The sequence below is a fragment of the Trichosurus vulpecula genome, chromosome 4 (assembly GCF_011100635.1).
Source record: "Trichosurus vulpecula isolate mTriVul1 chromosome 4, mTriVul1.pri, whole genome shotgun sequence".
Classification (NCBI taxonomy): Eukaryota; Metazoa; Chordata; class Mammalia; order Diprotodontia; family Phalangeridae; genus Trichosurus; species Trichosurus vulpecula.
The window spans coordinates 54,319,712-54,335,301 of NC_050576.1; the positions used below are offsets into that span (position 1 = coordinate 54,319,712).

Genomic DNA, 15,590 nt, shown 5'->3' on the forward strand with positions numbered 1-15,590 from the left:
ATGCAACTAGGAAATAAGATATACTGGCAGTGGGGCATAGAAATCTATCTTGCCCTATAAGAAAGTAAGGGAAAAGGGATGGGGGGAGTGGGGTGACAGAAGGGAGGGCTGATTGGGGAACGGGGCAATCAGAATATATGCCATCTTGGAGTGGGGGGGAGGGTAGAAATGGGGAGAAAATTTGTAATTCAAACTCTTGTGAAAATCAATGCTGAAAACTAAAAATATTAAATTAAAAGAGAAAGAATAAAGTAAAAAAAATACTCATTGATTTACTGAGGCATAACAAAATTACTCTTGTGAAAAGTAAAGTTTAAATTTAATCCCTTCTTGAAATTTTAAACAAGCTCTAAACAAGTATAGCTAGCTATCTTTTCTTGGACATAGGCAATAATTTCATTTATGCTCATATTCTTTCAGCATTTATTTCTTGGGGAATGGCTCTTAATTTTATAAATTTAAATCAGTACCTTGTATAGGGCCAGGTCGGTCGTGCAGTGGATAGAGCCCTGGCATTGAAGTCAGGAACATATGAGTTCAAATGTGGCCTCAGACACTTAACAATCTCAGATGATTCCACTCTGATGGCAGAAAGTGAAGAAAAATTAAGAATCCTCTTGATGAGGGTAAAAGAGGAGACAGTAAAATTTGGCTTGAAACTTAACATCAAAAAAATAAGATCTTGGCAGCTAGTCCCATCACTCCTGGCAAAGGAAGAAGAAGAAGTAAGAAGGAGAAGAAGTGGAAGAAGTGTCAAATTTTATATTCTTGGACTCAAAGGTCACTACAGACAGTGACTGAAACCATCAAATTAAAAGGTGCTTCCTCTTTGGAAAGAAAGCTATAGCAAATCTGTACAGCATACTAAAAAGCAGAAGCGTCACCTTGATAATAAAAGTCTATATAGTCAAAATTATGGTTTTTGTATGGCTGTGAGAGTTGGAATATAAGGAAAGCTGAGTGCTGCAGAATCAATTTATTTAAATTGTGGTGCTGGAGAAGACTTTTAAGAGTCTGCTCTATCAAATAAGCCAATATTTAAAGAAATTAATTCAGACTATTCACCAGAAGGTCAAATACTGAAGCTGAAGCTTAAATATTTTGGCCACATGATGAGAAGGTAGGAAAAAACCCTGATATAAGTAAAGATTGAAGGTAAAAGAAAAGAAAAAAGGGGATGGCAGAGGATGAGATGGATAGACAGTATCATGGAAGCAATGAACATGAGCTTGGACAGACTTTGGGAGAGAGTGGAGGGTAGAAGGGCCTGGAGTAGTATCCCGTGGGGCTACGAAGAGTCAGTCACAACTGAATGACTGAACAACACTAACAACCTTGAATATATTAGATATGTGTCTGTTATCATAAAAACTTGCTGCAAAGATTTTTTCCCAGTTTACCTCCTAATTTTAATCACATTGGTTTTGTTTGTGCAAAAATTTTTATTTCACATGACTGAAATTGTCCATGTTATCTTTTGTGATTCTTTCTATCCCTTATTTGATCGTGAACTCTTCCATTGTCAATGCATAGATCTGACACGTAATTTCTCCCTTGTTCCTTTAATTTGTTCATGATACCATCATTTATGTCTGTAATGTATCCATTTGGACTTTACTTAGGAATATGATATAAGATGTTAGTCTATTCCTAATTTCTGCTAGACTCCTTTCCAGTTTTTCCAGCAGTTTTGTCAAATAGTGAGTCCTTCCCTTCCCCCTGTAACTGTTATTTTTGAGTTCATCAACCCATGCCATTGTGTTCTGTTGTTTCTATGTGCTATATACCTAATCTGTTGCACTGATCGACTTCTATTTTTTCACCAAAGAGTTCTGATGAGCGTTGCTTTGCAGTACAGTTTGAGATCTGGTACTGATAGACCCCTTCCCTTCTTCTCATTATTACTCTTGAGATTTGTGATCTTTTGTTTCACCAGATAAATTTTATTATTGCTTTTTCTAGCTTTATGAAGTAATCCTTTGGCAATTTGGTATGGCCCTGAATAAACTAATTTACATGTTAGTGTCGTTTTTATTTTATTGGCTTGGTGCTCCCATTGGAGCCTCACAAGAGGCATCAGGGCATACTGGAAAGGTCACTGAATTCAGAGTCAGAAGACCTTGGTTCCAATCTCAACTATAGCTCCAATCCCAGGTCTGCCACTTGCTACATGTGTGACACTGGACAAGTCACAACCTTTGTTTGTTTGGGGCCTTTGTTGTCTTATGTGCAAATTGAAGAGATTGGACTGTTTGACTTCTAAAGACCCTTCTAACACTACCTCTGTGACGCAGGTGCTACAGCTATAGAAGAAACTAGAGTTCAGAGTTGGGGAATGACTTGCCAGTGGTCACGCAGCTAGTAAGATTCTTGACTCCAGTTCCAGTCTTCTCTCTACTATACCAGCTGCCTCTTTGGTTTGGCAGCACCTTGAGACAAAAGTAGTTCTTGCCACATAGAATGAATAAATGAATAAAAAAGTAATAAGTGATCATGAAGTCCAAAGCAGGACAACTAGGTGGTGAAGTGGATAGAATGCCAGGAGTCAGGAAGACTCATCTTCCTGAGTTCAAATGTGGCCTCAGACACTAGCTGTTTAACCCTGGGCAAGTCCCTTTGCCTGAGTTTCCTCACCTGTAAAATGATCTAGAGAAGGAAATGGCCAACCATTCTAGTATCTTTGCCAAGAAAACTGCAAATGGGATCACAAAGAATTGCACATGACTGAAATGACTGAACAACAACAAAGTGTGAAGCATTGTGCCAATCCCTAGGGATACAAATAGAAAAGCAAGATAGTCCATGATCTCAAGAAGCTCACATTCTAATTGCATGAGACAACACATGAGAGGTTTCATCTATAAATCAGATGGAAAGGCCTTTTGATCCTTAATGTCAAAAGGCAATGCAGGTGGTAAAAGACTGTACAGATTTAAATAATTGGAGAAATATTCATTGTTCATGGGTAGGTAAAGCCAATATAATAAAAAAATGACAATTTTGCCTAACCTCTATTTATTCGATGCCATCCCAATTAAATTACTAAAAAAATTATTTTACTGAGAAAAAAACAAAAGGTCAAGAATTTCAAAGGAACTAAGGGGAAAAAAATGTAAAGGAAGGAGATTCAGCAGTACCAGACCTTAAACCAGACCTTAAACTATATTATAAAGTGACAGTATTGTTGAAGTATAAAATGGATAGTTTAGATTATTTTAAATTAAAATTGACTTGTATAAATAAAGCCAATGTAGCCAAGATTAGAAGGAAGGCAGAAGATTAGGGGAAAACTTTTCATAGACAGTCTCTCAGGATGTGATGGAATACTACTGATATAAGAAATGATAAGCTGGCTGATTTAGAAAACCGTGTAAAGACTTGGAGCTATGGAAGAAGATGCTATCCATCTTCAGAAAAAGAAATGAGAAATAAAAATATACATAGTATGGTCTTACATGTATATATATGTGTATGTTTATAAGCATATATGTATTCATGTTTAATTGTAGGAGGGAAGATAGAGGGAAAAATAAAAAGTACACAGCAGAGAGCAAAAGAAAACCTAGAAGGAAGCATGGAAAAGCTGGGTAGCTTTGGAAAAAATGAGTAGGATTTATTACACAGGTTTTCATGAAATGAAAATTTATTGTTTTACATTGAATCCTCTCTTGTGTTTTGCTGTGTAATAAAAATATTCCTTTGTTTTGTATTTGTTTAAAATGAATAAAAAATTAAAAACAAAAGTTATTACCAGCAAAAAAAAAATTTAACATTTGTGGTTTAATAACTACATACAAGGCCCAGGACTCTGAGGGGTGTTCAGCTGTATTTCACTACCTTTTTAATGTATAATCGGGAGGGCAAGAACTTAAAGTATTTTTAAAATTCCATATAAAATTGTTATCAGGCTCTAGAATGATGATGACAGAGGGAGAAACATTAAAAAAAAATGGGTGATTTCCAGAATTCAGTACAGGCTCTGATCACAAAAGTTGCTTTCATAGGCGGTATTATGTAATTTGCTGTAATCACCTGGCCATGTGGAGCTTAGGGGAATTCTGAAAACTGTTTACACCCACCCACTCGCCTCCCAGATTTCTACTTGGTCCTAGAGAGATTTGTGTTCTTCGCCTCCTGTTCTTAACTTCCACATAGCATTAGCTGAATAGCCTTTAACATTTCAAATTATATTTTTAAAAAGATCATATCTCATTTCTTGAATCAGTTTTTATTTAACGAGTGTTAAGTTTTATTTAGAGTTTGTTATTAGTGTAAATCCTTCTAAAACTTGTCCTTCTTGATCCTAGAAAGGAAACCAAGATTTAAGGTGAACTTTAGTAAGGAATGATTGATTTTTGTTATTTTGGAAGCAGGATCTCTTAGGCTCTCTGCACTCCATGTTTATTTTCAGTGGGTACATATTCAAGTAACATCCCTATGGAAGAGCGTTCATACACCACCTTTGCTTTTAACCTTTTATTACCTGCTGCAAATATCGTTCCGGAAAGATGATGGTATCCAGTAAAGTGACAGTGACAACACTTGATACTTTGTACATTTGGCAAGTATGGTCTCAGAACATCAAGTCTGTTCCTTAATCCGGGACCTCCAACCGAACAAACCCAGTTGTTTTTGGTGGGGGTTTGATTCACACAACGGGGGTTCCTGCTTTGAGCATCTGCTGTGTGCCAAGCCCTGTAGAGACCAGGAAAGGCAAAGGCCAGTCCTGGGCTCCGGAAGCTCGCGGTCTGATGGGGCAGGTGGCATGCAAACCAATTCGGGCAGGGAAGCTCACCGGCGCTAGAGCACTGAAAGTCATAAGCCGCCCGGGAACTGCAGGCAGGAAGCGCGCCACTCTGCGTTCTGCCTCCAAGGGGCGCTGCTGGAGGAGGAATCCGCCTGGGCTCTGCGCTTGGGCCCCGCCCCCTTGGCCCACCCGCCACTCGAACCCCTGGCTCCCAGCCACAGTTGCACTACGTTACGTAGCTTTCGCGGGCGGGTGGCGAGGTAGTTTGTCCTCTTGCGGCCCCCGTCTCCGTCGGTGTTCAGTGTTTTGTCGGTATCTCTCTGCGTCCCGGACATTAGTCACGGAGTTTCTGGGGAAGGAGACGTGTAGCTAAAGAGGCGTGTGTCGGGGCGCCCGCCGCCGCGGGGGCCATGGAGCCGCCGTTCAGCCCGAGCCGGCCGGTCTCCCAAGGCCTGGATGTGGACTGGGGTGAGTGGGGCTGGGCGCGGCGGGGTTTGGGGGTCGGACCCTGCGCCCACGCGCGGTGACAGGTGTCAGAGGAGGCCGCGGCCGGGGAAGGGGAGGAGGCCCGGCCCGGAGCCAGGCCTCCCCACTCACCCGGGGGAGCTCGGGCCTGCCTGGCTCCTGCGTGGGGAGCCCCACGCACGGCGCCCTTTCACCGGGAGAAAAGCTTGAGAGCGAAGGAAGCCTGGGCAGGTCCGCTTGGGGGCAGTCCCTAACCCCAGGAGACTCGGAGGGTGTACGTGTGTGTGTGTATCTGGGTGTGAGTATATGTGTATGTGCGTGTCTGAGAGTGTATGTGTATATGTCTGTGTGAGAGTAAGTATGTGTGTTTGAGTGTGAGTGTGTCTGAGAGTGTATGTGTGTGTCTGAGAGTGTAAGTAATGTGTGTGTGTCTGAGTGTGTCAGTGTATGTATTTGAGAGTGTCAGTGTGAGTATATGTGTGTGTACGAGTGTGTGTGACCGTCAGTATATGTGTGCGTGTATGAGTGTATGTATGAGTCTGAGTGTGAGTATGTATGTGTGTATATGACCGTATGTGTGTGTCTGAGAGTGTATGTGTGTATTTGAGAGTATATGCATTATATAAAGAGTGTATCTGTGTGTCAGAGTTAAGTATATGTATTTGAGAGTATGTGTGTGTAAATGTGCGCGTATGTATATGTGACTGTCAGTATATATGTGTGTGTCTGAGTGTAAGTATTGTGTGTCTGAGTGTAAGTATATGTGTGTATATGTGTGAGTATAAGTATTTGTGTGTCTGAGTGTGTATGTGTGTATTTGAGAGTCTGAGTGTATGTATGTATGATTTTATGTGTGACTGTCAGTATGTATATGTATGTATGAGTCTGAGTGTATGTATGTGTGTATATGACTGTGTGTATGTATGAGTATGTGTATGCCCGAGAGTGTGTATTTGAGAGTATATGTATGTGTGTCTGAGTGTAAGTATATGTGTGTGTCTGAGAGTGTATCTGTATTTGAGAGTGTATGTGTGTCTGAGTGTGTGTGTGTATGTGTGTCTGAGTGTAAGTGTATGTGTGTGTCTGAGAGTGTATCTGTATTTGAGAGTGTATGTATGTCTGAGTATGAGTATATATGTATGTTTGACTGCATGACTATCAGTTTATATGTATGTGTGTATACGAGTATGTCTGAGTTGTGAGTATATATGTGTGTATGACTGCGTGTGTGTCTGAGAGTGTGTGTATTTGAGAGTCTGAGTATATGTGTGTATGTACGAGTACGTATGTGTGAATGTATGACGGTCAGTATATATATGTGTATATGAGTGTATGCATGAGTACGTCTGACTGAGTGTGTTTGTATGTGTGTATATGACTACGTGTGTATATGTGACTGTATATGAGTATGTGTGTGTGACCACGTGTGAGTTTTTATGGGTGTATGAGTGTGTATGTGTCTATGAGTATGTGTATATGTGTATGAGTGTATGTATATGTATATGTGTATGTGTGTACAGGTGACTGTGGATATATGACTATGAGTGTATGACCATGTGTGAATGTATATGAGTGTGTATGTGACAGCATATGTCTGTGATTATGTGTGTATGTAAAAGTGTGTATATGTGTGTTTAAGTCTATAAGTGTGTGCCTCAGTGTATGTGACTTTGAGTGTATGTATGAGTGTAGGTGTGTGGCTGTATGAATATGTTTGAGTGTGTATATGTGGATTTGTGAGCGTGAGTATATGTAATGTGTGAGTGTGAGTATGTATGTGTGAAACTGTATGTATGTGTGAATAAGATAACCTTGAGTATATATGTGTGTGAGACTGTGTGAGTGTGCATGTCAGTGTGTATTTGTGATTATTGTGTGCACACATTTGTCACACTCATTCCATGATGCCCCACACTGGCACCGGAAGAGCACGAGCAGCAGGGACCACAGATACCTGCTCACTTGGGCCTTCCTTCCTTCCTCTTGTCAAGCTTCGGACCCCGCAGCAGCCCTCTGGATTGTTTTTCCTTGTTCTTTTCACATTATTGCGTGAGTGGGGTAGGGATCTGTGTGGTGGTAAGTCTAGAAAATTCTTTTAAAGCACTACTGTCAGTTAATGATTAATGGGAGAAAAGTATTTGCTCCATCCATGTCCATGCTCCATCTAGGTCAGGGGTAGGGAGCCTACAGCCTTGAGACCATGTGTGGCCTTCTAGGTCCTTGGGTGTAGCCTTTTGACTGAGTTCAAGTTTCACAGAAAAGATCCTCTTATTAAGGGGTTTTGTTCTGGGAAGTTTGGATTCAGTCAGAGGGCCGCACTTGAGGGCCTACCACATATGGTTCCCCACCCATGGTCTAGGTTTAGGTAAAAACCCCAAGACTGCGTTTGGGATATGTTGTGTTTGGCCCAGCCCCAGTGTGCAAGCTTTCACAACTGTATTACAGATTTCTGTAAGTACTTTGTAGTTACAAGAGAATCCCCTAATTTTTCTTTATTTTCCTGACCCAAAGTATTATCTAATAGTTTTTCCTAGAGTTTATTTGAGTATTTCTAGTGGTTAGGATTCTTTGTTTTCTTTCAATAGGATGTATATTTCTTAAGCCTTCTTGCAGTTCCTCACACACTTGGCATAGCATGTATCCATGTCTTTACATAGGCTGCTCTCTCATCTGTGGATGCACTCACCTCTGCCTCTTACAAGGTCTACTTCCAAGCTTCCAAATGGGATTTCCTGCATCAGGCCTTTTTCCAGTCCTTCCAGATTCTAGTGCCTCCCCTCATCTTTCATTGCCTTGTATTTATTTTGTATTTACATATATGTAACAAAGCTCCTTGAGGGCAGGGACTTAAATTTTGTGTTTGTGTCCTTCACAGCTGGCAATGTGCCTAGATTGATAGTGAGTTTTTGAGTTCACTAAAACCCTTAGATGTTTTTAAAAAAACTGTTATCTAACCATATTTCCCCAGTCTTTTACTTGTGAAGCTTATTTTTTGAGACTTAAGTCTAAGACTACATTTTTATCTATTAAACTTTATGTTATTCACTTCAGCCTAATATTCTAGCCTTTCAGGCTCTTTTAAAATGTTAACTCTGTCGTTCATTGTGTTAACTTTTCCTCCTTGCTTTTTGTCATCTATGGATTTGCTAAGCATACATTTTTATCTTCATTTAAGTCATTGTCAAAAGTGTTAAACAGAATAGGGCCACGAGTTTCCACCTTTTCTAAAAGAATTGAAGTACTTTGCCAAACTCTAAGTGAATTGTATCTGTAGCACGCATATGACGTGCTAATTTAGAAACCTGGTCAAAAAAGAAAGTAAAATTGGTTTGATATTTCCTATTCTTGATAATCATGCTGGTTCTTTGAGATTTCTTTTTTCCCCTAGATTTTTATCCATCATCCTTTTTCTAGTACATTTGAGAATTTTTCTAGGAATCAAAGTAAAGAAAATGCTAGTCTAGTTTATAGACCGCTTTCTCCTCTTTTTTATAAAAATTGGGATATTAGCTCTTTAAACAGTAATTTTTTTATTGCTGTTTTTGTTTTTACTTTGCCTACATTCCTTCCCATCTTCTATTGTCTCCTCCCAGAACCCCTCTCCCCTTCATACATAATAATGAATAGAATTTTTTTTGAAAAAGAATAGAGGAACAAGAGATAAAAAGCCTTCAGAACTAATAAAAAATTATGTGCGGTTTCCAGTCCTGCGGAATCTCATCTGTTCTCTGCGATCTGACCTCTCAGACATCATTGGCAGTGGCTTAGCAGTCACATGGCCTAGTTCTTTGCAAGGATGTAATAGTTCAGGTGACTTGAATTCAATAATGAAAAACAGTGCTCTCATGATATTCTCACTTTACTTAGTCTCAGGATCCCTGGTTATTGGTTGTGTTGCTTCCAGTGCAAACTTCATTCTTAGAGGGCAGAGAACAGAAAAGTAGAAAGAATTAAGTAGTATTGTCTTTTCTCCACAGTCGTTTGTTCTTATCTTAATCACCCTGGGCAGTGATCCTCTTCGTTCTTTGATCCTCCTTTTTTCTTTTTGATCTTAGATTTTCTCTCTAGCCTTCATCTTAGTGAGCTCTTGAAACTATTCTTTTACCCTGTTTTTAAATTTACTTTCTTTAATTTTTCCTTCCTTCCATTTTTTTGGTAGATGTCTTTAAAAAAATCTGATTTGCTTCATGAGTTCTTTGTGTGTCCACCCTGTTCCTTGAGTAATTCCCTCTTTTTCTCCTTATCAGATTGGTTTCTTTTTGTGTATTTGGAGTGTTGTTCTTTCCTTCTAGATCTGACTTCCTCTATGAAATTGTTGTCTATGAGTTGCTACTTAATTTTTCTTTTCATTCTTTGAAGTGTGCTCTCCTAAAATTTAAAATATATTGCACTGTAGCCAACTTTTCTTTCCTTTTTCTATCACAAACTCTGAGTCATCCCTTCCCCTGGAGTCATCCTCACTGTTTCACTCTCCCTCACTTTCCCTTGCGCAAGCGCTGGCCAAGTATTGTCAGTTTAACCTCCACCACACCCCTTTCTGCATCCCCTAGTCTTCACTTAGTGTTTACCAGTCTAATTCAGACCCTTGTCACCTCTTGCTTGAATTTTTGTAATAGCCTCTCCATTGCATTCTCTGCCTCCAGTCTCTTTCCTTTTTATCCTCCCCTCCCTTAGCAGAGTGATCATTTTTAAGGATAGGTGTGACCATGTCACCCTCTGGCTCAGAAAGCTCCTGTTGTAAACTCTCCTGTTTCCATTTTAAAGCCCTTAACAATCTGGCTAAAGCAGAGATTCTTAACCTGAAGTCTTTGAACTTGTTTTAAGAAAAATGTGTTAATGTATTTCAATATGATTGGTTTCTTTGGTAATCTTACATATTTTATTCACATTTAAAAACATTTTTCTGAGGAAAGGGTCCATAGACTTCACTAGATTGCCAAAGGAGTCCAAGGGGTCCTTGACACAAAAAAGGTCAAAAACTCCTGGGCTGAAGTCAGTCTTTCCAGGATTTTTGCATATTACTCCTTTATGCCCTCTATGGTTCAACCAAATTGGTGTACTTGCTGTCCTTATCCTCATCATTCTGTCTCTCCTTTCTCTGCTTTTACACCCTTGCCCTAGTGTCTGGAATTTATTTCCTCACCACCGCTGCCTTTTAGACTCTCTAGCTCCCTTCAAAGCTCAGCTCATGTCACCACTTACATGAGGCTTTTTTTCCTGATTCCCCTAGGTCAGGGGTGGGGAACCTTTTGACTTAAGTGTGGCCTTTTGACTGAATCTAAATTTTACAGAACAAATCTGCCACATGTGACCTCAAGGCCGCAGGTTCCCCACCTCTGCCTAACTGCTGTGCCCCCAAATTGCTTTGTACTTAAAGTATAACAACAACACTATATTTTGTATTTACTTTCTTGTGCACAAAATGTCCCCTACCCCAGATAATATCCTCGAGGGCAGATGCCAGTACCTAGTGCCTGGCACAGTGCCTGGTAGATGCTTAAGTACATAGTAGGTGCTTAATAAATGTTTCTTGACTGATTGATTCCCTACAAGGTTCCCATCATTTGCAACCTGGCAAGTTCCTCCCGTTTGGTGACAATCAGAGCCAGAAGACAATTTCCTTTTGCTGGTTCTTTCACATTCTGAAGAACTTCATCCAGGCCATACCCCCTGTCCGTGGGTGATGTTCCCTCCTACTTTGCTCAGACTCTTTCCTGGGTCCTCTTCTCCCTTTATTCTATTTCACTTGGTGATCTCATCTGTTCCCATGGATTAAATTATTGTCCCTTTGCTGATGATTCTCTGATTTGCTTATCCAGCCTCTAACCTCTCTTTTCCACTCTCACATCTCCAGCTGCCTTTTGAACATCTCTTATTCACTGGCTCATAGACATTTTAAACTCAGCATGTCCAAAACTGAACTCACTTTGTTTTCCTCCAAGCCCCTCCCTCTTCCCTACTTTCCTGTTTCCATTGAGGCTCCCAATCTTAACTCCTTACCCTCAATATCCAATCTGTTGCCAAGTCCTATTGATTCTACCTTCTTAACATCTCTCACATCTTAACATCTCCTTTGAAACTGCTACCATCTTGGTCCATGCTTTTATCACCTCATGCCTAGAATGTTGCAATAGCCTGGTTGTCTCCCTGCCTCAGCTTTCTGTACAGTAGTCTACCTTCCACTCAACTAAAACTCAGGTCTGATCATGCTCCACCCTCATTTCTCAATTTGATCAACTCCAGTGGCTCCCTATCACCCCCAGGTTCAAATATAAAACCCTCTATTTGACATTCAAAACTCTTTGTAACCTTTCCCTCTCCTGCGTTTCCAGTCTTCTTACACCTTGCCCCCCTCCACATATTCTACAATCCATTGACACTGGACTCCTTGTAATTCTTGCACAAGACCTTCCATCTCTTGACTCTGGGCATTATCACTAACTGTCCGTCTTGCCTGTATTCTCCCCCTCAAAGGGATGATAATTTAATCCATGGGAATCCATGGGAACAGATGAGATCACCAAGTGAAGTAGAATAGAGGGAAAAGAGAAGAGGACCCAGGACAGAACCTGAGCAGGGTAGGAGGGAACGTCACCCACATTTAGGGGGGATGGCCCGGATGAAGATCTTCAGAATGTGAAAGAACCAGCAAAAGGAGTGCCTCCTGGCTTCCTGCAAGTCCCAGCTAAAATTCCACCTTGTACTGGAGGAACCTCTCCTGCTCTCTCTTCCTGCCAGTGCTTCTCTTTGTTTGTCATATCCATTTTATCTTGCACTTATCTTGTTTGTACATACGTAGCTGTTTTCACCTTGTTTCTCCTATTAGGCTTTGAGCTTCTGGAGAGCAGGGGCTGGTCTGTCTTTGCCTTTTTTTTCTATCTCTTTGTTTTAGCACAGTGCCTGGTACATGGTAGCTGCTAAACACATGCCTGTTTACTAACTGAGCAAATTGTTATTGTCGAGTCAGGAGATTGTTAGCTGCCCAGCTGCTGGTAGAAAGTGGTTCCAAGTATGTGCCCAGATAGTCGAAGTCTTCCGTCGCTGCTCTAGCGTGTTTTTTGTGACGTTCTTGGGACATATTTCCTAGACTCTTTTTCTGCAGCTGCTCTGAGAGTGCTCCTATGATAACATCACTTTTCTGTCTTCCTTCGTTAGTAGTGAGCCAGATGTTATCCACTGTGCTTTGCTTCACTGGCTACTGGATTTAGTCACATAAGAATCAGATAGGGATAGGTGATGGACCTGTGAACTGGACTTAAAGCCAGAAAGATGTGTTCTGACATAAAAAATAACAATAGCTAGCATTTCTATAACAGTTTAAGGTTTGCAAAGTGGTTTACAAATATTCTGCCATTTGATCCTCACAACAACCCTGGGAAGTGGGTGCTGTTATCACCCCCATTGTACAGATGAGGAAACTGAATTCATTGACTTGCTCAGGGTCACACGTGAGGGTTTGAGGCTGCATTTTCAGATCTCTGTGACTTTATGTTTTATCAACTGTGCCCTGAGCAGTCTCAATCTACATACATATAGTCAAGATAATAGAATATCAGACATGTACAGGCTGTTTGATCCTGGATGAATCACTTAGCCTTTCAGGACTTGAGATCACAGGTGTCAGACTCCTGTCCAGGGATTAGGGAATGTTCGATGAAATAAATGAAAATACAATCCAGTCTCAATAATGTTCATTTGTGGTTCTCTAAGTCAGTATGTAGCCACAGGGATCGGTTTCTGTCTGAGTTTGGCACCTCCGCCTTAGGCAGCTCTTTAAGGCTCTAAGACCCAGAGAAAGAGCTCCCCTGCAGAGATAGAGTTAATCTCTCAAACAGGAGTTCCCACATGGGGATATAATGTTAACATACATCATAGCACCATATTCCCCCAGCCACAAATACACCCAGGCTTTACTTATCCTGTTTGTTTTATGTAAGTTTTACTTTTCTACTCAAATTTCAGTTCTGGGTTTTATCCCATCAAATTATGTCATGTCAGTCAATCCAGTAGGTGTGATGTAGTGCCTCAGAGTTGTTTAGATTTGCATTTCTCCAATCAATAGTGATTTAGAGCATTTTTTCTTGTGACTATAGATAGCTTTAATTTCTTCACCTGAAAACTGCCTATTTGTATCCTTTGACCATATATCAATTGGGGCATGACTTGTATTCTGATAAATTTGACTCAGTTCTCTATATATTTTAGAAAGGAGGCCATTATCAGAGACACTGACTATAAAAATTGTTTCCCAGCTTTCTGCTTCTCTTTTAATCTTGGTTGCATTGGCTTTGTTTGTGCAAAAACTTTTCAATTTAATGTAATCAAAATGATCTATTTTGCATTTCATAATGTTCTCTATCTCTTTGGTCATGAATTCTTCCCTTCTCCATAAATCTGACAGGTAAACTATTCCTTGCTCTTCTAGTTTGTAAAGTATAAAATTCTTTGTAGCTTTTCCCTGTCTCCCCTCTGGCAATGTACCCAAATTAAATGTATCCACTTTCCATTGTTTTACAGATTTTCTTTTCCAGGCTGATGACCGCCTTAGTTTTCTTCCATGAACTTATATTAATTTTTCTTTAAATGATTAATTCAGTGGGACAAATTTGCTAACACTAAATGAAGTAGAATAATTACCTGCCATTACAACTCCTGTTTTAGTGATACTCTCTTAGAGTGCTCCAGCAGTATTTGGCACACAGAGGTGAAGTAAGTATACTTAAGTGGATCTCAGTGATTTGGAAGTTCTCTTCAATGATGCAGGTAATCTCTGCCTGTAAGATGAGAGAATTGAGCTAGGACCCTTGCAGCTGTATACCTATTAGGCAATGTGGTATAGTATAAGCAACACTGAGACCTGACCTGAGTTAAAATCCTGGTTCTGGTGACCCTTACCTGTTGTGTTATTATGGGCAAGTCTCCCAACAGAGCTTCAGTTTCCTCATATGCAAAATGGGAATAATACCTGTAATACCAACCTCACAGTGTTGTAGTGTTTCAGTCAGTTAATCAACAAGTGCCTGCTGTGTGCTAGGCACTGAATTAAATATTGATGATACAAAAATGAAACAGCCCCTGCCCACAAGAAGCTTACATTTTGATAAGGGAGATAATGTACAGAGAGGAAGTATTATACTGAAGATTTGTGCAGAGGAGTTAACCTGTGAGGCCTCCTGCACAAGGTGGTGCTTGAGCTGAGACTTGACTGAAGAAGTGAAGCTCCAGCCAGACAATGTACAAAAGTGCTTTGCAGCCCTTAATGTGTCATCTTAGTTATTAACATATTAATTATTAATAATGCACTCTCATTATTCCCCTCAGATTTCGACCTTAATCCATTGGGGAGTTATTTCACTTTTTTATAATTAAAAGCACCGAGAAAGTGGGATTCACTGTATATCCACAATTGTGGGAATATATTTGTTTTATATCAGAGAGACTTTAAGCTTCTAAACAATAGCCTGTCCATATTGCTAAGGAAAAAATATCTGGAAACTACATGCACTAAAATACAATTTATTTCAATAATGAGCTTTACATTAGTCTATAACTTAACCAACTAGTATGATTAACTTGAGAAGCTGTTGAGTTCTAAGTTAACGATGATAGAGTGTAATAATAACTGATATTTGGAGTAGCGCAGTTGGCATAGTGTTGTGGTATTTTTTTTCAAGATCACTGGATCACATAGTCTTTTCTTTTTCTTTCTTTTCTTCCGTCTATTCTTAGATTCAACCCTTTTTGCTGAACTTGGTGATTTAATGGATACAGAAGAGTTGCAGCTGGATGTAGAGAATGAAACTTATGTAAGTGTTTAGTAGAGGAGAAGTACTGTTATTCAAAATTGAATAAGCATTGAATCCTTACCCTAATTACTCAGAGATTTCAGGATAGCAGATTCAGATTTTTACACTAACTTTTATTTTTAACTTTCAATTCATGCATATCATGGGAAGAGCACTAGATTTCAAGTCAGAGGAACAAGTTCCAATCCCTGTTCTCCTACTTATCTATGTGACCTTGGGTTAGTCACCTAATGTCTCTTGGCATTAGCTTCCTTATCTGTAAAATAAAATGGATATGGATTTCACTTCTAGCTCTAAAACCTATTAACTTAGGCTCGTAGAATACTGTATAAATCATTTTGCTATTTAAAAATAAAAAAATAGAATCAACCGTGCACTCATTAAATGTGGTGTGATAAAGAGGTGTCAAAAATTGGAAAGTGTAATTGGGAAACATAGATAACATTACATTTGAAAGTCAATATGAGGCCCCTGGGGATCCATATATGTGGTTAGTGGCCCCAGATTCTCTTGGTGTTTGACAGGACTGGGTAGTGGAAAGAATGAGCACTAGAATCAGAAGACCTAGATTT

At 39.9% G+C, this 15,590-nt stretch overlaps 1 protein-coding gene across 1 annotated transcript in view; it reads left to right on the forward strand.

Moving 5' to 3' along the window:
* Positions 1-5,057: 5,057 nt before the first annotated feature.
* Positions 5,058-15,590, forward strand: part of ATF6 (activating transcription factor 6) — a 210,106-nt gene continuing 199,573 nt past the window's right edge. The window contains exons 1-2 of the mRNA XM_036753691.1: positions 5,058-5,215; positions 14,942-15,018. Coding sequence (XP_036609586.1) covers positions 5,158-5,215; positions 14,942-15,018 — 135 coding nt within the window. The 5' untranslated portion in view covers positions 5,058-5,157. The remainder of the gene's footprint in view (positions 5,216-14,941; positions 15,019-15,590) is intronic.